General features: G+C 43.6%; 1 protein-coding gene across 5 annotated transcripts in view; it reads right to left on the bottom strand.

The window, feature by feature from the left end:
* Positions 1 to 22921, bottom strand: part of LOC132391895 (lysyl oxidase homolog 2-like) — a 185102-nt gene that overhangs the window by 35660 nt on the left and 126521 nt on the right. For all 5 annotated transcript variants that reach the window (XR_009511378.1, XM_059965647.1, XM_059965657.1 and 2 more), the window contains 4 exons: positions 21778 to 21961; positions 17089 to 17237; positions 13260 to 13427; positions 11969 to 12134 (listed from right to left, as the gene is read on the bottom strand). Coding sequence is in view for 4 of the 5 variants with exons in the window: in XM_059965647.1 (XP_059821630.1) it covers positions 11969 to 12134; positions 13260 to 13427; positions 17089 to 17237; positions 21778 to 21961 (667 nt within the window). In the remaining variant the exon portion in view is untranslated. The remainder of the gene's footprint in view (positions 1 to 11968; positions 12135 to 13259; positions 13428 to 17088; positions 17238 to 21777; positions 21962 to 22921) is intronic.

Here is a 22921-nt window from a genome sequence, read left to right as displayed (position 1 = left end):
ATACAGGAATATGGAGACACAAGAGATTCTGTGGATGCTGAGAATCTTGAGCAGCACACACAAAATGCTAGAGGAACTCAGCAGGTCAGGAGAGGGAAACAGATGGCCAATGATTTAGTCTGAGGACCATCATCATGACTCAGTGAACCTGGTTTTCATCAGGGCTGATGAAGGATCTTGGCCCGAAACGTCAACAGTTTGTTTCCCTCTGTAGATACTGTCTGACCTGCTGAGTCCCTGCAGAGTGTCGTTTGTTGCTCAGGTACAAGAATCCCAACTGTTATTATCTACCAAGCAGGTTGTTGTTCTGAGCTCGTGGTGGGGCTACTGTGACGCAGGAACATTACTAGACTAGTAGACTAGCCTAATAACCCAGGGCTCAAATTTCTTTAGTAAAATGAAATTAGTTATCAAGTTTGTTGTAAAAACCCATCTGTTTCATTATTGCCCTTGAGGTTGAGGCTGAAATGCCCCAGCAAGCCGCTCAGTTCAAGGGCAAGTAGGGAAGGATAACAAATGTCCTTGCAGCACAATGGTTCAGTAAGACACTATTGAGAAATATACCTGACATAATCATTATATATACCTGAAATATAATCACTATGTACTAGCTATTTACTACACTATGTAATCACTATGTAATCACTCCTATATACTGAATATTACTACGTTATTATTTTACTAGACACATTTTGCTATGTATTGTTTTACTTGATACCTTGTATTCTCTTAGCTACATACTGTGGCAGTCAAAGAACACCTGTTTAGCTAGCAGCACTAATTAGCTGAAATGTACTCCATGTATTGCACTCAGCCTTTGTTTAGTAAGAGATAACGGTGGCGGACAGGATGGTACGAGCAGGAAATGTAATGTGAGGGAGGTTGTCTGGAAAAATAACCTTGGCCAGGAATGGGGCCCCAATGCGAACTGGAGAGAAATACTGGTGGCGCACCGAGAGCTCGGCAAGAGCGATTGATCAGTTAATGTATAGATGATATGCAACTAAAAATTGATTGGATATGCTGATGAAACCGAAATGTAACTGAGATAAGTGGGCTTTCGGTGACAAGTTCATTGACTGCCTCAGCCTTTGTTTGCAAATAAAGGTTTAAACTTCTTGAAGAATTGCCTGTGTCTCCAGGTCATTTCAAGTAACCACGACAAAATTAGCGTCACAAACAGGATCGGAAAGAGACCCGCGAAAAAGATTCAACAGGTTGAGTCCGCTTCCCGGTCCCTCGGGAGCCCTCACAGAGCTAACAGAATTACGGGTGCACCCAGAAAAAAGATAAGCACTTTTTGCGACAACTTGGACTAAAATTCTGTTGGTTTTGGGGGTCTCGGGGACCCAGAGGTGTGTAGCAACTGCCGAAGGGTCTCTCCGATCCAAAGAATCTGGCAGAATTGGGGGTTTGACAGGAGGCTCAGAAGATTGATCGAGAACACTGCAGTGGGGGTAAGTATGAATAAGGTAATAAGAAGTTGAGCAAAGAAAATTCCACGTGGTGTTGGTAAATCCCTGTGGATACCGCTTCGCACGAAGCGAAGGGCTGAACGGGCAGGGGAAGGAAAAATAGAGAAAATCCCTGTGGATACCGCTTTGTATGAAACGAAGGGCTGAACGGGCAGGGAGAGTGAAGAGAAACTTCTGTGAGTACTGCCTTAGGTTGAGGGCTGCTCGGACAGAACGGAATAGAAGGTAAGAAGAATTTGATAAATTGCTTGAACACTGGTAGAATAAACTGTAGGAGTAGGCGTGGAGATAGGATCGGGTAAGTATTTGAACTGCGTGACTTTTTAAGAAATAGTACCTAAGAGAAGGAGAAAATAACATGGCGGAAGAAAAAGGAACAGCAGTAGACATACTGTGCAAGAAATTCCCAATAAGTAGAGGTGAGATTATTGCAATTTCAGAGAAATGGGAAAAAAGAACCAAAAACCTGCGCACGAAATGGCCAAAAGAAGGGACATTCAATGTAAGCTTGTGTGAAGAGATGGAAGCACTAATTAAAAATCATAAACCAAACGATGTCCAAGAAAAAGCAGGGAAGAAGGAAATATGAGAGGGTGAGAGAGGTGCTGAAGAACGAGATAGAGGGAGAAAAGATAAGGATGGAACAGAAAAGAAGGGAGATGGAAAGAGAAGTGGAAAGGCTACAGCAGCTGAGAGAGAAGAGGGACTATGAGGAGTATCGGTTATACCGTAGATACAGACAGACTAGAAGAGAACAGGAATTGTCTAGATGGCAAGAACAGAGTGAGTTGAGAGGAGGTTGGAGGAATGGTAGGAGAGGAGAGTTTGGAGGAAGCACGAGAGAGAACAGAGAGACAGATATTGGAGATGGAAGAGGGGACTAGAGGAAAGAAGGAGCAAGGAAGAAGGTATACCCCAGGAAGGTATGAGTGGCAACCAATAGTACTAGGGCCAGCAATAGATAAAGAACCAAGTGAGGAAGGAAGCTTGATTACATGGAACGGGGAAAAGGAGATGCTGCCATTGCTGGTAAAAGGATCAGGACAAGTACAGTATATCCCTTGGGGATCCCAGAACCTGGAAGGGCTGAAAAATACTCTGCCTTGTCTGCACAAGAGGGCAGGAAAGTGGATTAGAGCCTTTGAGGAGGAAACAATGGGACGATTGTTGGCTATGGGAGATTTGAAGGCACTGCTGATAAGGTTGATGGGAACTTCCAAGCTAAAAGAACTGATGGAAATGGCTGGCTTACAGAATGTGGACCAATTTTGAATTGGGGTCCAACTGATAGGACCAATTTTGATCCAGTGAGGCAGAGGGTATGACAGGCCCTCAGGAAGCTTTATCCACCCAAAGTGGACCCCACAGCCTTAAAGGGGGAACCACCGGGAGACACTGAAAACCCAGCAGCCTACGTAGAAAACCAGTTGAAAAGGTGGAGACTGGAGACTGAGCAAGAGGTGGAAAGTAGCTTGTTTCTGAACTCACTGTTCCGACAAAGCATTTTGGATGCAATGCCTCCACTGGTCAAGTCTAAATTGGAGGAAGTGAGGCTGTCGTCGCTGACCCCACAAGCATTCAGTGATCACGTAGTCCACGCGGTGGAGAAATATCGGAGAGACAAATGAGAGCTGGCTGAGCAGCAAGAAGAGGTGCAGCAAAAGCTATTGCAAATGCAACTCGAAGAACTGAAAAAGAAGGAAAAAGAAAAAAGCAAGAAGATGCTGCCAGCCATTGAGTACAGCCATTAAAGTGAATGAAGCACCACTAGATGGAGGAACTGGCCATTCTGTCAGTCAAGGGCCAGAAAACCCCATGCCAATAATGAATGTCTTCGGAGGAGCATTTCCACAGATGCCCTATCAGGGACAGAGTAGATTTAAGCAACAGCCCAGACAGGACTGGAAGTCCCAAGGAGGGGGGCAGAGGAGTTATAGGCAGACTGGTTAGAAAGCAGACTAGAGGGATGGGGTGCGTGGCTGACCAAAATGGCAATGACTGCAGATGTTGTATTGATAAGTTGTGCACTTATTCTGTGCTGTTTTCTTCCATGTCTCAAGACTTTGATAGTGCGTGCGACAGCAAAATGATTCCCGATGCTCCTGGAAATTGTTGAATATGACCCCAGACTAGGAGAAAAACCGATGATGTACTGTTACAGTCTGCGCGATGCATCAAGCGGACTGGAGGTTGTTAATGATGTGGACACTAGTCTGTAAAGGTGTCTGAGTCTTTTTCCCTGTCTCAGCTACGGAGGGACAGGTTTTTGGCTCAGCAGCCTAGGATAACAGAGAGAGATCATTTTGAGCTCCGAGTATGGAAATTGTAGTTGACCCAAATTTGGGATTAAAATACTGGACTTTATTTTGGCTTTGGTGCACGGCCTCTGAGTGTTCTCTTTCTGTGTGAGACCCTGTGGGTCTCAAAGGGGGGATTATATTGAGAGATATACCTGACATAATCATTATATATACCTGAAATATAATCACTATGTACTAGCTATTTACTACACTATGTAATCACTATGTAATCACTCCTATATACTGAATATTACTACGTTATTATTTTACTAGACACATTTTGCTATGTATTGTTTTACTTGATACCTTGTATTCTCTTAGCTACATACTGTGGCAGTTAAAGAACACCTGTTTAGCTAGCAGCACTAATTAGCTGAAATGTACTCCATGTATTGCACTCAGCCTTTGTTTAGTAAGAGATAACGGTGGCGGACAGGATGGTACGAGCAGGAAATGTAATGTGAGGGAGGTTGTCTGGAAAAATAACCTTGGCCAGGAATGGGGCCCCAATGCGAACTGGAGAGAAATACTGGTGGCGCACCGAGAGCTCGGCAAGAGCGATTGATCAGTTAATGTATAGATGATATGCAACTAAAAATTGATTGGATATGCTGATAAAACCGAAATGTAACTGAGATAAGAAATTACTATAAAGAATGCTGTACACTGGAGCTCGGCGGGCTTTCGGTGACAAGTTCATTGATTGCTTCAGCCTTTGTTTGCAAATAAAGGTTTAAACTTCTTGAAGAATTGTCTGTGTCTCCAGGTCATTTCAAGTAACCACGACAACACCAGATCATCATAAGGAGTGGGAAGAGGAGTAGTCTATTTGACTCCTGGAGTCTGCTACTCCATTCAATAGGATCATGTCTGATTCTTTTTGATGCAGGATCAGAAACGTTCACAGTACTCAGCAACACAAGACATTCTGCACATGCTAAAGATTTTGAGCCACAGGTACAAAATGCTGGAGGAACTCAGCAGGTCAGACAGCTTTTAAGAAGAGGAAAAAACAGTCGACGGTTCATGCTGAGACCCTTCATCAGCACCGGAAAGGAAGGGGGAAGAAGCAGAATAAACTGTTGAAGGGTCTTGGTCCGAAATGACGACTGTTTATTCCTCTCCACGGATGCTACCTGACCTGCTGAGTTCCTGCAGCACTTTTTGTGTTTTGCTTACAATACTCAAGATGTTATATCAGAAGTGCCTTGTGCAGTTGAAAACTTCCTTCCGCTTAACCGGTGATCTTCTTGAAATAAAGGCCCAATTCCATTAGCCTTCTACGGTACATGTTACATGTGTACAAATCCTCCCAAGCTCCCTTCTGTTGCCATGTTCTGCGATGTCCCTCAGTTTGACAAATTCCTGTCCTGTGCTTTCTTCCAAGGTGAACAACTTCACATTTTTCTATAATAAACTCTATTCACCAATCTATTACTCATTTAAAAGAAGAAAGGTTAGTTTTATTTGTCACTCAGCATATATATAGACATTCCTGTGCTTGGCATCACTCTCTGGACATAAAATCATTTTGTGTGCATAAGCTATCTTAGTATTTGTATTTACGTGTTCTTTATCTGATTGTGTTTTTTTTGTGCTTCATTGGATCCAGAGTGACATTACTTCATTCTCCTTTACACTTGGGTACTGGAAATGACATTAAACAATCTTGAATCTTGTTATTTTGAATCATTTGTTCATTCAAACATCAAACCACACAGAGAAATGTGACATTTGCATCAGCGACCTACACATTCCGAGGTCGTGCTGGGGGCATCACACTAGTGTCGGCACGCTTCTGGCACCAACATAGCATGCCCACAGCTTATTAACCCTTACTAACCCATACAGCTTTAGAATGGGAGGCAACCAGGAGCACTCAGAGGAAACCCATGGGGAGAATAGACAGAGAGTGGGTGGGGGGGGGGGGGGGGATTCAACTCCCGTCTTACAGCTGGCGCAGTAAAACGTTATGCTAACCGCTATGCTACCATGTCATGTAAGGTTAACCTTGCAGTCTCTCATTTGGTCTTTTTCAGTGCCATACCATATTATGTCTTTTAGTAACTGTGTCCTTACAACTTGCCTTCCCACCTAGGTTGTGCTGTTAATGCACCACACTAGCAAACCAGGTTTGAGCCTAACCCTCAATGCCGACAGTGTGGAGTTTTGCCACTTCTCCCGTCACCTTAGTGTAAGTAGATGGGTGAGAGATCTGAGTAGGTGGGTGTGTGAGGGAATAGCATAAGTAAGTTTTTATATATCCAATTAGGGGATGTGGACTTCATAGGCTGAGGCAGTATTTAATTGTCCATCCCTAACCGCACTAAAGAAGGTGGTAGTGAGCTTCGTTCTTGAGCCGCAGCAGTCCTTGAGATGGGGGTGTAGGCATAATGCCGTTAGGGGCAGAGTTCCAGGTTTTGACCCAGAGACCATGAGGGAATGGCGATAAGACTTTCAAGTCAGGACGATGAGTGGCTTGGAGGGCAACTTCCAGATGTGATGCTCCCATGTATTATCTACTCCTGTCTGTCTAGCTGGCGGAAGCCACGGGTATGAAAGGCGTTGTCTTAGAACCTTGGTGAGTTGCTGCAGTGCCCCCTTTAGAATTCAGGGGTTCCCAGTGTGGACATGGGGCTCATGGACCCCTCGATCAAGGGTAGGGGCCCATAGCGTAAACTTTAGATTAATACAAATTGCTGATTCAGTGTGTTTGCTCATGGACCCCTCGATCAAGGGTAGGGGCCCATAGCGTAAACTTTAGATTAATACAAATTGCTGATTCAGTGTGTTTGCTGGCAGACTGAGGGAATGGGAGTGATGGGGTTGCTCTGAGAGCCGGCATTGACTCAATAGATAGATAGAACCTTTATTGCTCCCAAAGGAAATTACAGTGTCTCAGTAGCATTACAAGTGCACAGAATTATAAATATTAGAAGAGGAATGAGAAAGATTAAAAAAAAAGTTACCTCAAACAGTCTAAAAGTCATCATTTCCCGGGCTACAGGTTGACTCATTATAAAGCCTAATGGCCGAGGGTAAGAATGACCTCATATCGCACTCTTTGGAGCAGCGCTGCTGTCTTAGTCTATTACTAAACGTGCTCCTCTGTTCTGCCAAGGTGGCATGCAGAGGGTGAGAGACTTTGTGCAGGATTGCCAGGATTTTCCGTAGGGTCCTTTGATCTACCACAGCCTCCAGTGTGTTTAGTTTGACTCCTGGAGCAAACTGCCTGATGATGTGTATGGTAAAGGAGGGGACAGAAACGGCAAATGGAGTTTAACGTGGGAACATGGGAAGACATGCATTTCGGTATGAGAAGTTGTAAGGCAGTTTATTATCTAAATGGGAGGAGATCGCAAATGAGCGGAGTAGAGAGGGATTTAGGTGTTCTTGTGAATGAGGCACAAATGAGCAGGCAGGGTGCAGCAACTAGTTATGTTTCAAATGGGAATTGGGTTTTAATTGCAAGTGGGTTGGGGTTTAATCAAAATAGGGAAGTATAGTTACAATTGTACAGGGTGTTTGTGAGGAAACACCTGGAGTACTGTGCACTTTTTTGGACCCCTCATTTACAAAGGGTTATTCTGGCACTAAGGAATGCAGAAGAGATTCACACAGTTAGTTCCTGAGAAGTGAGAGTTCTATCACTACACAAGTTGGGCAAGTTTGGAAAATGAGGGATGATCTTATGGAAACATACAAGATCCTCAAGGTTGTGGCAGAGTAGATGTTGAGGTGGGTTTAGTAACTTGGGTTTTGCTGGCATTCAACAACTTCATTTGATTGTTTTTTTTTTGATACAACAAACCTCACAGGAATAAGTGATTCCCTAATCAACATCACATGTATGTTCCTCCTTCTATTCCATCTGAACACTTGTGACCAGTAATTGTCCAATGGAACAGTTGTCCATTTGATGAACTGTAACCTCTCCACATTCCAGTAGAATGATGGCCTCCTCATCATCCAATGGAACATCATCCAGTGGAACCCTGAAACTCCTCATCAGTTAATGGAGCAATTACCTCCTCATTGTCCAATGGAGAAGCTATCTCCTCATTGTCATTTGGAGACCTGACCTCCTTATGCTTCAAGTTTATCGTCTGTCAGAACAGGCCATCTCATCAAAGAAAGGTGGTGCTGAATTTCCACAATGTTCTTTTTGTACACTTCAGGACATGCAGTGACCAAGATTCCAGAGAAAACCCTCCTGATCCTAACACCTGATTTTCCCTGAAATGACGTTTGTTCCACATGTGCCTAAGGGAATCAGTTGTTTAGCATTTCATCAGTCAGACAGGACTCCACAGATTCAGCAGTTCCTCAGCACCGCACGGTAGTCCTGTCTGGGGCTACTGCTGCTATTTCCAACTCTCCCTCATCAGCCTTGCACCCTACTGCATCTTGTTAACTCCTCATCTGGAGAAAGGGCCGAAGAGACATCAAGGGATGAAGTTAAGGTGCATGGGCCCTTGATATTCAACTTACACTCACATCCCATTGTCCAAATAAAAAAAATTTTTGCTGGTAAGGCAGTAAAGTATAAAATTCCTATGAACTATTTTGAAGAGCTGGGAAATTACCCTTAAGAGTCTACCTGCTGTCAACACCTCTAAGACAAAAAAGATGACTTGCTGATGATCTCATTAGCATAAATGGGGGTTTGATGGGCACCACTGATTCTCTGCCTCTCCTTGCATGACGTGAGTGATGGGACCTCCAAATGTACATCATTAGTTTTGGATGACTCTGGAACACCTGGAGTTTGGTGAAGTGATATTCTTCCTTTCCATTGGTATCACGACCTCCATCACAGAAGGAGGCCACGTGGCCCATTACGAGCATGTAAGCAACCACTACTAAACCCACCTTTTTAGAAACATAGAAAATAGGTGCAGGAGTAGGCCATTCCGCCCTTCGAGTCTGCACCACCATTCGGTATGATCGTGGCTGATCATCCAACTCAGAACCCTGTACCTGCTTTCTCTCCATACCCCTGATCCCTTTAGCCACAAGGGCCATATCTAACTTCCTCTTTAATATAGCCAATGAACCGGCCTCAACTGTTTCCTGTGGCAGAGAATTGCACAGATTCACAGTTGCACAGTTTACAGTTTATCCTCATCTCCCTCCTAAAAGGCTTCCCCTTTATCCTTAAACTGTGACCCTTCATTCTGGACTTCCCCAACATCAGAAACAATCTTCCTGCATCTAGCCTGTCCAATCCCTTTAGGATTTTATACGTTTCAATAAGATCCCCCCTCAATCTTCTAAATTCCAGCGAGTATAAGCCTAGTCAATCCAGTCTTTCTTCATATGAAAGTCCTGCCATCCCAGGAATCAATCTGGTGAACCTTGTCTGTACTCCCTGTATGGCAAGAATGTCTTTCCTCAGATTAGGGGACCAAAACTGCACACAATACTCTAGGTGCAGTCTCACCAAGGCCTTGTACAACTGCAGTAGAACCTCCCTGCTCCTGTACTCAAATCCTTTTGCTATGAATGCCAACATACCATTTGGCTTTTTCACCGCCTGCTGTACCTGCATGCCCACCTTCAATGACTGGTGTACAATGACACCCAGGTCTCGTTGCATCTCCCCTTTTCCTAATGTCATGGCCCTGAAGATCATGGCTCTTTGTGTACTGTCTAAATGCAATGAGTGTTTCTTTCCAGGTTAAAAAGTTCTCGACCTTATACAGTTCCCTAGGCGAAAAATATATCCTTTTCCTATCTAAATCTTCTCCAATAACTTCAGCTCTATGCCTTAGATCCTTTAGAGGAGTTTACCACATATTGATAGGGTACTTAAGAAGGCGTCTACTGCCTTAGCCTTCATTAGATAGGGAATTGAATTCAAGAGCCCTGAGGAAATGTTGAAGCTCAAGAAAACTCTGGTTAGGCCACGCTTAGACTATTGTGTTAATTTCTGGTCACCTCATTATAGGAAGGAGGTGGAAGCTTTAGAAAGGGTGTAGTTGAGACTTACTACAATGCTGTATGGATTATAAAACATGTTTTATGAGGAGAGTTTGAGTGAACAAGGGCTTTTCTCTTTCAAGCAAAGAAGGATGAAAAGTGACTTGGCTGGAATGGTTTTGGAGGACTGAAAAGTCGCAGAAGTCACTCACTCTTTAAGAAGGGAGGGACACAAAAGACAAGAAATTATGGGCTAGTTAGCCTGACTACAGTGGTTGGAAAGATATTACATGATAAAATAGGTGGAAATCAGCATGGATTTCTTTAGTGGAAATCTTGCCTGACAAATCTGTTGGAAACCTTTGAAGAAATAACCGGTGGGATAGAAAAATGAGAGTCATCATATGTTCCTTACTGGGATTTTCAGAAGGCCTTTGACCTGTAAGGAGTTTGCACCTTCTCTCCATGACCATGTGGGTTTCTTCCAGGTGTTCCAGTTTCCTCCCACAGCCCAAAGATGTACCGTTTGGTCATTTTGTCATTGTAAATTGCTCTGTGATTAAGCTAGGATTAAACTGGGGGATTGCTGGGTAGCGTAGTTCAAAGGCACATAAGGTTGTTTAAAAAGAGCCAATGGTATTAGAGGAAATATACTAGCATAGATACAAGACTGGCAGGAGTGGGAATTAAGAGGATCTTTTCTGATTGGCTGCCACTGATTAGTGTTGCTCCACAGGGGTTGATGTCGGGTCGACTAATTTTCATATTATATGTTAATGGTCGGCATAATGGAATTGGTGGCTATGAAGCCGAATTTGCAGATGATACAAAGGTAGAGGTCAGGTAGTGTTGAGAAAGCATGGAGTTTTCAGAAGAATTTGGACAGATTAGGGGAAGGCGGAAGAAGTAGCAGATGGAATACAGTGTACCGAAATGCACGGACTATTTTCTAAATGGGGAACTCATTCAGAAATTAGAGGTGCAAAGACTTTAGAAGTCCTAGGGCAGGATTCCTAAAGATTAACTTGCAGGTTGAGTTGGTAGTAAGGAAGGCAAATGCAATATTAGCATTCATTTTGAGAGGACTAGAATATAAAAGCAAAGATCAAATGCTGACATTTGCTAAGGCTTTGGCCAGACCTCATTTGGAGTATTGTGAGCAGCTCTGTACTCCATATATATAAAAAAGATGTTCTGGCATTGGACAGGGTCCAGAGGGTGATGCCGGCAATGGAAGTGCTAATATACGTGAAGAGTTTGATGGCTCTGGGCCTGTACTTGCTGTATTTTAGAAGAATGGGGGAAAAACTCATTGAAACCTACCAAATATTGAAAGGCCTGGATAGTGTGAACATGTAGAAGACGTTTCCATTAGTTGGAGAGAAGGACATCCTTTTTGAACAGAGATGAGGAAGAACTTCTTTACTTTGAGAGTGTGAATCTGTCATGGCTAAGTCGTTGGATACATGTACTTCAGTGGAGGTTGATAGTTCTTGATTAGTAAGGCAACAGAGTTTATAGAGAGAAGGGAGGCTAGTGTTGAAAGGAAAAGTAATTCAGTCATGATTGAAAGGCGGATAGATTCAATGGGTTGAATGGCCTAATTCTGTTCCTATGTCTTATGGACTTGATACAAGATTATGAGAGTCATAGTCAGCACAGTTTTTCCCAGGTTGGCAATGCCTTATATTAGAGGACGTCAGTTTGAAGTGAATGGAGGAAAGTTCAGGGGAGATGTCAGAGGTAGTTTTTTTTTTACACAGAGAGTGGTAGGTAACTGTAATGCACTATTGGGACTGGTGGTATAACAGGGACATTTAAGAGAAATGGATGTAAGAAAAAGGGAGGCTTATGGACTGTGTAGGATATTGATTGTGGAGTTGGCTTATATAGGTCAGCACAAGATTGTGGGCCAAAGGGCCTGTACGGTGTTGCACTCTTCCATGTTTTTATTCAACATTCTCTGCCCCTGATTTACTGACTTCTCTAAAGGTGAGAAGTCCTTTCAATTCACTCTATCAAAGCCTCTCAGAATTTTGAAAAATTCTTCAGCCTCCTCTGTCCCAAGGAAAACAAACAAGCTCATCCACATTTTCCTTAGAGTTACCGTATTCGAGTTGTGCAATGTGTTCATCTATCAGTACTCTTCACAGGGCAATCACACATTAACTGTATTGTGGTAACCAGACATAACTTGTTACACTGTCTCTTGGAGTGTAGGAGCAGGAGTTTTAGAGCAGTTGAACCGAGGTGAAGAAATGGGGGACTTACCTTCAGTGCAGGAGATTCCTGCGGCAAAACGCCCTCCATTGTTGGAGCACTCAAGATCTTCACCGTGGTGGCGACACTGGAACAGGGACACTTCGGCCCCAGAGCACTTGACTCCACTCATCACCACTTCATCTGCTGATGGGTCGCCAGCCCAGAACCAGGAGTCCTGGGACGAAATATGAAATAAAATTAGAGGTGCCACAGACACAGTGTGGATGTGGTGAAAACAAATCATAGGGAATGTCCCAAGGGTCTCAAATATTCCTGCATGTGACTTTGGATGCACCCCTTGCAGAATTACTCCGAGCCATTGGTATGCTTGCCTCTTCCCAGGATTATCACTCTCCTCAATGTCAGCCCTCTTGTATCACACCTTCCATGCTTTCTACCTTGCCTTTACGTCAGTATGTTCATCCTAGGGGAGAAAGAGCAATTGCGCAATATACTGTACAGAGAAAGATTAACTCATCTGGCCAAACAGTAACTGGGTGTTCAGGCCTCTCAAGAGATCAGAAAGGCTGCCGTCTCAGGCTGGATCTGTTCCAGGAGATTTGTCCTGTGGTCTCCCAAGTCTAATTCTCCCTGCAGTGACATCCCCATGTTCAGACAGACAGGGTAAAAATGTTTCTCCTGGATTCTTTGCTGGATGTCTTAATGCTTGTCTGTATTTATAATTTTCACAAACAGAACTCTCTCCCCAAGCCCCAAATCTAAACCTCATGATTTTAAAGATCTCTTTCAGACACCCATCTAGCCTTTTCTTCGACTGGAGTCCCAGCCTGTTCAATCCTTGATGGTAGTTTGATACGGTCAACTCCAAGGTCATCTGCTTAAGTCTTGCTTGAATCTTTTTTTCATCTACATAATTTCCTTAGCCAAGGGACTGGACAAGACATAACTAATGATATGAGAACTACAAACGTAGTTAGTACAGGTGCAATGTAATGACTGACATTTGGAGTGATAGTATGCTTAGCAAGATCACATTTGCAAGGCAGATTTTTGCTGTTAAGTATTCATTAAAGGTGCTCAGCAGTGGTGCTACCCAGAATGAAGTTGATATAGTTAAGGGCTCTGGTCATTGTTATTCGTTTAATATGTATCAAGGTACAATTTTTGTTTTGCATCCACACAGATCATGTCATATATAATTACACTGAGATAGTAGAAACAAAATGCAGGTGTTATAGTTATGGAAAAAGTGCAGTGCAGGTAGTCAGATAAAGTACAAGGACTATGAAAAGGCAGACTGAGAGTTCATCCTTTAGTGTATGAAAGTCCAGTAACATACCTGAACTGCATGGTCAGCAAAACCCAGACCCAGCTGCCGACACACTACTAAGGCTTCCATGATGCCCCAGTTGTCGCTGCAGACTGTGCCCCACTTTAAGGCACCATTCTTCCTTGCCAAAACCTCCACCCGTCCTTCATAAGGTGTACGACCTCCAACCAGTCGAATCTGGGCAGCATAAATTTGAACAGGACAAAGGGAGAGAGAAAGAGATATGAGCTGTGGCATTGATCTATTCAGAACACTGCTTACTTCCAATATTCCTCATGGTTGCTGCTTCTATGTCAACAAACATTATCTCCGTGTTTTTACAGATCTCAACTATGGGCATCTCTGGCATGGACAGCAATAATTGGCCAATCCTGGTTGCCATTGAGAAAGTTGTGATAATGTTCCTTTTACTATCAACAAAATATTCCAGGATGAGGGAATGGTCAATAGTAGTCCAAGTTAAGTTGGTGGCTATGGTCCCAAGAACTTTGCTGGTCATTTTATTTTAAGTTACAAATAGAGGGAGAGAGTGTTAAAGAACATTAGACATCTTTATTCAGTTATAATCAATAGGAAGACAACATTTCTTTAAAGAAAATCACATACTGAGAGTTCATTATGAGAACTGTAGGTGAGAGCTGAGTTTAAATAGGCTGCAGGCGATGAGTTGAGAATGAGTGGCATCACCTGCAGCCTATTAAAACCCAGCTGTCATCCACAATTCTTGCTCACTCATCGAACTAGCTAGCCTTAACCAGTTTCTCCTGGCCTTTAGTTACTTTGTTGAAGAGTTTAGTATCTGTTCTCTCTTGTTTTATGGCCCTCGTGGTTTGTTTTTTTGCAGTTGATTATTAAAGTAATTACTTACTGCTAAATCCTATCACTTGCACTGCTTGTGGGTCAAGCTTCCTTCACATTTCCTGACAGATAGAAGGACTTAGGAAGGAGAATTTCAGGCAACAAGGTGGTATATTGGTGCAACTAGTAAAATTGATGCCTCCCAGCTTCAGTAACCCAGTTTCAGACCTGACCTCCAGTGCTGACTGTGAGGAGTCTGCACATTCTCCCTCAAAGCTCTAAGTAAACTTATTATAAATATATGTACATGTCACCATATACTACTTTGAGATTCTTTTCTTTTCAGGCATTTTCAGAAAGAAAAAGAAATACAATAGGATTTGTGAAAAACTGTACATAGAGAAAGACTGACAAACAGCCAATATACAAAAGAAGATTAACCGTGCAAATTAAAAACAAATAATCCTCAGAACATGAGTTGTAAAGAGTCCTTCAAAATTAGTCTGTAGGTCATATAATTAGTACAGAGAAGCTGTGATCGAAGTTATCCATACTGGTTCAGGAGCCTGATGGTTGTAGGGCAATAATTGTTCCTGAACTTGCTGGTGTGGGACCTAAGGCTTCTGTACCTCCTGCATGATTGTAATAGTGAGAAGAGGGCATAGTCTGAATGGGAGGGGTCTTGAGGATGGATGCTGTTTTTCTTTTGGCAGTGTTTCACGTAAATGTGTTTAGTGATGGGAAATCCTGTGACCACGTAGGTTCCCTCTGTGTGCTCCAGTTACCTCCCACGTCGCAAAGCTGTGACGGTAGGTAGGATGGACTGGCCATTGTAAATTCCCCCAAGTGTTTGAGTGAGTGGTAGAATCTGAGGGGAGTTGATGGAGTTATGGAGTAAATAAAATGTGATTAGTGCAGGATTAGTGTAAATGGGTGCATGATGGTTAGCACAGACTTGGTGGGCAGAAGGGCCTACTTCTGTGCTCCACTTCTCTATGACTTTGATGAGAGCTGTCAGCATTGTGAATAGTGGGTGGGCCGATCACGAGCAAACAAGGAAAAACACATACAATGTCTGAGAGCAAATTCCAGAACTATAAATGATTCAATTCTGAAAGAAAACAGAAAATAAAATCATTACTCGGCATCTGTGAGGAGAGAAACAGGGAGAGACTCGCGGATCATCAGGACTTGTCAGATGTGTCCAGAAGAGTCTTTGGTTTTAAGATGGCTGGAGGATTGCAGCCCCTGATGCCTGAAAACAAAGAAAAATGCCTGTATTCAAGTACTGGATGCAATGAAAGATGAGGTTGAACAGGACTGGTCTGTGGCAGAGAGGCGGGCAGAGACTAGAATGGTGGAGAAAGAATGGTCAGGATAAGAAAAAGTTTTGTGGAATGAGATCAGGCTGAAATGATAGAAGAGAGCTGTCATGTTGAGGTTGGAGGCTGTAAAGAGAAGGAGAAGAGAAGAGCCCTGACAATGATGTAATTGTTTGGGGAACACTATCTGGTAGTGTGGTGCTGGTTCACGGGTATGAAGGGATATCAAAAAGTTGGTTCACAGGTAGAGCCAAACAGTGACAGCACCATCTGTGTCTTTTTTTCAAAGATTAACTTCATTTGTCACACGCATATTGAAACAGTGAAATGTGTCGGTTTCAGCAACAACCAACATAGTCTGAGGATTGTGTTGGGGGAAGTCCGCAAATATCACTGAGCTTCCAGCGCCAGCATAGCATGCCCACAGCTCGCAAACCCTAGCTGTACGTGCTTGGAATGTGAGAGAAAACTGGAGCTTCCAGAGGAAACCCAAGTGGTCACAGGGAGAACGTACAAACTCCTTACAGTCAGTGGCGGGAATCGAACCCCACCCGATGATTGCTGGTGCTGTAAAGCGTTATACTAACTGTTATGCTACAATCTAGGATAAAAGCTGTGCTCAGGGGTGGTGCTTTCTAAGTCTGATGCTGCACGATCCACGCAGAATGTGAACAAATGGAGTAATAAAAATCGAAGTGGTTAATGCCAATTTGGAAGCTTGGGATAAGAATATATATAAGTGGAGAGAGGGAGAGATCTTCGTGATGGTAAGATCTAGAGAAAGAAGGAAGGGACCACAGTCTGAGGAGAAGACACCTGGCCAAATAAATGAGAACAGAGGTAAAGCAGCAGAAGTATTTTAACAAAATATCACTGGTGGAATCCACAAAGGTTGGGCATCAGACAATGATGCTGAATGTTGGCGATGACGATGTGCATGGTTGGATGAGATTGGGAGAGGAAAGTCGATCCAGAGGAGAGTTTAAATTGAACAGTTGTTGGAAGTCTGTGATCCCCAGTGAATGATAGGAGGGAATAATATTGTAAAAGCATTGGACTCAACATAGAAAGAAGTGAAGCTGAGGAACTCGGGAGCCTTGAGGCAGAATGAGTGCATGCTACTGGAGAGAGTGGGGAAGAGAGTGCGTGTGCCCACAGAGGGCATCAGATGTGGACTTCAAGGTGTGATGGCAACAGTAACCGAGCAGCACTGAATTCGCAGAGGAAATCTGCATTTATGGGTGTGGCAGGTGGGATTTCTGATGGAATCTCCATGGAATAAGGCAGAGCCAGAGGCAATTGTGGATCAGAGACGTGACTGCGAACTGAGCCTGTGAAACACTTTGGAATGTTTTACAATGTTAAAACAATGGGTCCTATCAATCCCAACAAGCATGCAGTCTCTTTTTCAGGAAAAGGGAGTCAAAAACTAGGCATGGGATTAATGCAAGAGGAAAAAGATTTAAAATGGACCTGGGCAGGAACTTCTTAGCGTAGAAGGTGGAATGAGCTGCCAGAAGAAGTTGTTGAGGTGGGTGCAATAGCAACATTTAAAAGACAGTTGAACAGGAATATGGACAGGAAAGTCTATCCATATAGGGGGATATAGGCCAAATGCAGGGCAATGGGACTAGCTGAGATGGGCTCTGTAGTCAGTATTGATGCAAAGGACTGAAGGGGCTGTCTCCATACTCTAAAACAAAATGGTTTTACCCCACCTGGTTTTCAAAACCCATGTTTGGAATGTTACACCGCACTGAAGCATCCTCATCGTGGTTACACAAGTCGTACTGGTTGAAGGAGCAGTCGGTGATAGAGTTCTCGAAGCCCGTACATGACACTTTGCTCATGTGAATTGCGCCGATTCCTGTCAGAGAGAGACATTAGTGAGATGTGAGTGTTATGTGGCTCCCAATCCCTGGTCTGTGGCAGTTTCTGAAACCTCAGGGAGATACAAGGGACACCCCAGGTCAGGCATTCTCTAGGCTGCTGAGTCCGATCCAAGTCAATGACTGACAACAATCAGTATTTCAAATGTTCCAATGCAAATCACAGATGGTGAATCCATACCCTTTGGGTCTAGATTTGATCTGCTTTGGTAACAAGAAGGTAAATAACATTTTTAACTCCAACAACAGAATTAAGAGCTTCAGGGTCACCATTGTGGTAAGCTCTTCTTGAACTGATCTTTACAATCCTAATCCCACCTCAAGAGCAGATGCTCTTACAATATCACAGACTAATTTTGCACAAATGCCTCCTTTTCCTCTTCATTATTTTGTATAATTTGTGTATTATTTCTCTGTGCTGTCTAAATTCACGGCTACAAGCTTTTCATTTACCTGTATCTCACCATACTTGTGCACGTGACTATATGCTTGAGTTGAGCTGAATTGACAATCCTAATGCTCCTGTTGTGATATCACCACTTTCACCATGCAGTACAAACAGTTCTTTTATAACAGACATGAGAAAGTCTGCTGGAAATTCAAATCAACACACACAGGACACTGGAGGAACTCAGCAGGTCAGGCAGTATCTACGGAAATGAATAAACAGTCAACGCTTCGGGCCAAGACCCTTCTTCAGGACTGAGAAGGAACGAGGAAGATGCCAGAATAAAAAGGCAGGGGAAGGGAGAGAGGCTAGCTGGAAGGTGATAGGTGAAGTCAGGTGGGTGGGAAAGGTCAAGGGTTGGTGAGGGAATCTGATAGGAGAGGAGAGTTGACCATAGGAAAAAGGAAAGGAGGAGGGGACCTAGGGGGAAGTAATAGGCAGATGAGAAGTAAAAGGTCAGAGTGGGGAGTGAGGGGTAATTTGGTTACTGGAAGGGAAAAAGAAATCGATATTCATGCCACCAGTTTGGAGGTTACCCAGGCGGAATATAACACGTTGTTCCACCACCCTGAAGGCGACCTCATCTTGGCACAAGAGGAGGCCTTTGACCCAAAAGTTCTTTTATCAACTCATCTCAAATTGTCTGATAGAAAATTAAAGCAAGCTACCCCTGTCCTCTGTCCAGCCAGACAAATTTGAGATTAGATCACTGAGTTCCTGCAGCACTTTGTATGTTGCTTCAGAGTCCAGCATCTGCGTCTCAAGATCCTGAGGAATAATTTTGAAAAAGAACAGGGGAGATCCCCTGGTATCTTTACTAAAGCTTGTCAAGATCATCAAAACAGGCTAAATGGTTATAATCTGAGTAAAGCATTTTGGTTTGCCACTGAGCAGATCTACATGATACGATGTCGCAGGAAAGCAGGGACCCCTCACTACCCAGGACATGCTCTCTTCTTGCAGCTGTCATCAGGAAGAAGATACAGGAGCCTCAGGACCCACACCACCAGGTTCAGAAGCAGTTACTACCCCTCAATCATCAGGCTCTTGAACCAAAGGGGATAAATTCACTCAACTTGATGCACCATCAATAACTCTCGGAGACATGAGGTCAGATAGGCTTTTATTAGCTGGAAGAAAGCACTGTCAGCAGCAAGAGATCACCACAGAACATCCTGGAGACTGAGGGAGGAGCAGTGCCCCAATCGCCTTTATACCGGGGTCTGTGGGGGGAGCCACAGGAGCAGTCAGCGGGGGGGGGGGGGGGGGGGGGCGTGTCCAGACAGGTATATGTAGTTCACCACACAACTTCACTTCATCATTGAAATGTTCCCATAATCTCTGGACTCACTTTCACGGACTCTTCATCTCATGTTCTCGATATTTATTGCTTACTTATTTATTATTATTATTATTATTATTATTATTATTATTTCTTTCTTATTGTATTTGCACAGTTTGTTGTCTTTTACAAGTTGGTGCGGTCCTTCATTGATTCTATTATGGTTATTATTCTATTATGAATTTATTGAGTGTGCCTGCAAGAAAATGAATCTCAGGGTTGTATATGGTGACGTATATGTATTTTGATAATAAATTTACTTTGAGCTTTGTTGTCACAAATAAGCTACAGTGTCTCCTTAATTAACATTGACTAGACTTTTCCTTTAATTGTTAAACAGTTGGGGGAGGGATGGAGGGAGAGGGAGAGAGAGAGAGAGAGAGAGAGATAGAGAGGGAGAGAGAGATAGAGAGAGAGACGAGATACAAGAGATGCAAGTAATGGAATCTAGAACAGCACACCAGCTGCTGCAAGAAATCAGTGGGTTGAACAGCAGCTGTGGAGGCCCCTCATCAGCCTTTCTGTTATTTAAAAGAACTGTTAAATCACCTGGGATAGGAAGAAAGAGAGGCAGGAAAGAAAGAGCAAAAGGGAGGAGAGATATTTTCAGATGGAAGAAAAATGGCAAGGGACAGAAAGGGAGAAAGACCGAGCAGGGAAATGGAAGGAAAATCATTTATAGAGAAAGAAAGACTGAGCAGGGAAATGGAAGGAAAATCATTTATAGAGAGAGAATGAAAGAAGAAACAAAAGACAAATAAGAGAGTATGGGTGGGAGAGGCAGGGAAAAGAAACAGAATAAACAGAGAGGGGAGGGAGGGAGCGAGGGAGGGAGAGAGAGGATAGAGAGAGAGATACTGTAAGTATCCGGGTTGGTAACTGGTGCTGACTTTGCTGTATGCCTCAGGAAGGCCTTACAGCTGCCTGTGTAAGCAGCTGCACTCTAACCACCATGGGAAGGCCAGATCCGCTTTGGCAGGGAGTCGGGAATTTTCTGAAATGTTTTGCTGGGACTTGGCGCATTGTTAGGGACAATCAATGAAAAATGGGACGCAGACAAGAACTCAGGATGAAGGTGATGGGCTGGGGGCATTGCTGGGGTGGACAGCTAATTTGCTGTAGTGATGAATGGTCAATTAATAGCAATGGACAAGATATGGTGGGCAAGGAACTGCAGTTTACAGAGAACCAACTTACTACTGTTAAGTTTCAAATATATCCAGAAATATTGTACACTGCTGAGCAGTGGTATATCAGGAAGATGATAATTCCTTTATGTGTAACATGTAATTTGTGACACTATAGTTACAAGAGGTTTCCAGGAACAATTTTACAAAATACTTGGATTGGCCCCAGACATACATATTTTTAAATCGGAAAAGGAAGATGTTATTTCTATGCTACAGAGCCAATATGACTTTCATTTAACAGTGGACCAAAAACGATGGAACAGGAAACATTCAGTACAACAGCACACCTTCAGTACCACAGCACACACTTAGTACAGAAATACACCCTCACACAGTGTACTGTTTGGCAGTTTGGCATAGTGGCCAAATTAGGCCATTCGGCCCAATGATTCTGCTCTGTCATTCTATCATGGCCAATTTATTCTCTCTCTCAACCCCGTTTTCCTGCCTCCTCCCCATAATCTTTGATGCCCTTACTAATCAAGATCCTATCAACCTCTGCATTAAATATTCCCAATGTCTCATCCTGCACAGCCGCCTGTAGTGATGAATTCCAGCCACTGGCTAAAGAAATTCCTCCTCATCTCTGTTCTAAAGGGAAGTCCTCAGTACAGCAGCATACCCCTAGTACTGCAGCGTATCGTCAGTAATGCAGCACAACCTGAATATTGCAGCACACTCACAATACCACAGGACGGGCTGATCACCGTTGCACCTGAGAGTATGCTCCAAATACAAGGCACAAACCTAGGTGTAATCTCCAGATGACTGTGAAGGCAAATGAACCTACCGGTCCACCAAGACCCACAAAGGTGTGGAATGTATTATTCCATATTGAGTGCTTCTATCCCATTATACATAATGACGGCCTGTGAGATCAGGTTCTGGTTAAATCTCTTCAGTCTCTGTTCTCAAGGATGAAGATGTATTTTTTTTATGATGTCTTAATTGTTGTCTTCTGCATTTTTCTCTCTCTTTGGAAATTCCCAACTCAGGCCAGCAGCTGTCCACTGGCCTGAGGGTGACCCAGCTTTGGTTTTTGCATGTGGGAGAACACAGCCAGCCTACAAAGCAAATAATGTTCCTGAAACCTCCTTTTAAAACAGATCAGGGCCTCACACGAGCTTTCCGTTGTCTTGGATCAGAGGCAGTGGCTTCAAGGGACTAGTGGAGATTATCTAGATTGACAGCCCGTTAAGGTGTTTCATTTGTTCTCCCAGGTGGATGTAAAAGATTCCAGACTTCCAAAGTCTGAGTGCTAAAATATCCCCGGTGCTCTGACCAAGAACCAGGATTTGGTTATCTAATTCTGGGATCCTGCTGTGAATAAATTAGCTGCCACATCTCCTACCCTGCAGCGTTGAGCACACTTCCTTGGCCTTCAAGTGCTTTAAGATTATAAAACAAATGTTGTTGCTTACACACAGTCTCAACTCTGGAGTGTGGGAATGGAGAGGAAGGAAGGAGTCTGTCAGGGAGTAGTGGGTGTAAAATGGAGGGGAAGGACCACAGGGCATGGAGGGTGGGGAAGGTCTCACCTTTTCCCATTTGAGATCCAGCCAAGGCATCCTTGGCTGTGCCAAAGCCCAGTTGCCGACAGACCACACTGGCTGATATCAGACTCCACTGGTCGTCGCATATGGTTCCCCAATGCCCGTCCTTCAACACTTCCACTCTGCCTTCTCCGATCCTGGCTCCTCCCCTGAGACGAACCTGTGGTTCCTGTGGACACAAAACAATCAGTTGGCCAGCAAGACACCTGCAGAGAGCAGTGGGAATTCTTCGCTTGCCCTGCTCTGCTATTCCATGCCCCAGCACAGCGTATGGCAAGCACTGGCAGCTTGAGAAAACCAGGATTCCCAACCTCTTGCCTCATTCAGATGGGGAAGGATCAGCAAAAGATGGAAATAGATGCAACAGGACACCCGCCAACTGGGGAAAACCCATTCAGTGTCCTAAGAAACTTTAATGGCACAAGGCAGGGATAATCGTGTGTAGATCATTAAGATGTTCGTAAAGGGAAGCAAAAAAGTAATTAAAAAGGCTAAAGAATTGCTGGCCATTGTATCTTATGAACTAGAACACATGGAGGCAGATGTTGGTAAGACCTCTGACAAAGTCAGAAATCAAAAAGTTGAACATGGTGCGACTAGTGTTCCAAGCAGCATATACTTCATTGCAAGGAATGTAGTAAGAAAGGCGGATAATAGTGCTGAAGTTGAGGTCGCTGATTTACAAACAGAGACAATGTGTAGTGAGGAGAGGCTGCTAATAGGGGAAAATTGATGAGTTGCAATGTAATTTCCCTGACATTAAATTTACCCATTGAAACCTATTGAAAAGGGTCAATACAGGACTGAAGGTGTTCAATTTGAATGTGCGCAGTATACGGAATAAGGTAGATGAAATTGTAGCACAGTTACACATTGGCATGTATGATGTAGGCATCACTGAACCATGATGGAAAGAAGATTTTAGCTGGAGCTTAATGTCCAGGGATACACAGCTAGGAAGGCCGAGTGTTGCAAGGACAGCTAGGAAGACAGAGTGGGTGGCATTTGAAACCAAATCATTAGAAAGAGGTGACATAGGGTTGAAAGGTAGATAGAGCTAAGGTAAAAAGACCCTGATGGGAACTGCAGTAAGGATGGGGTCTACATATTGCAACAAGAGACTGAAAAT

The sequence above is a fragment of the Hypanus sabinus genome, chromosome 1 (genome assembly GCF_030144855.1).
Source record: "Hypanus sabinus isolate sHypSab1 chromosome 1, sHypSab1.hap1, whole genome shotgun sequence".
Taxonomy (NCBI): domain Eukaryota; kingdom Metazoa; phylum Chordata; class Chondrichthyes; order Myliobatiformes; family Dasyatidae; genus Hypanus; species Hypanus sabinus.
The sequence above is the reverse complement of the archived record's forward strand: the minus strand, read 5'-3'. Positions and strand labels throughout refer to the sequence as shown.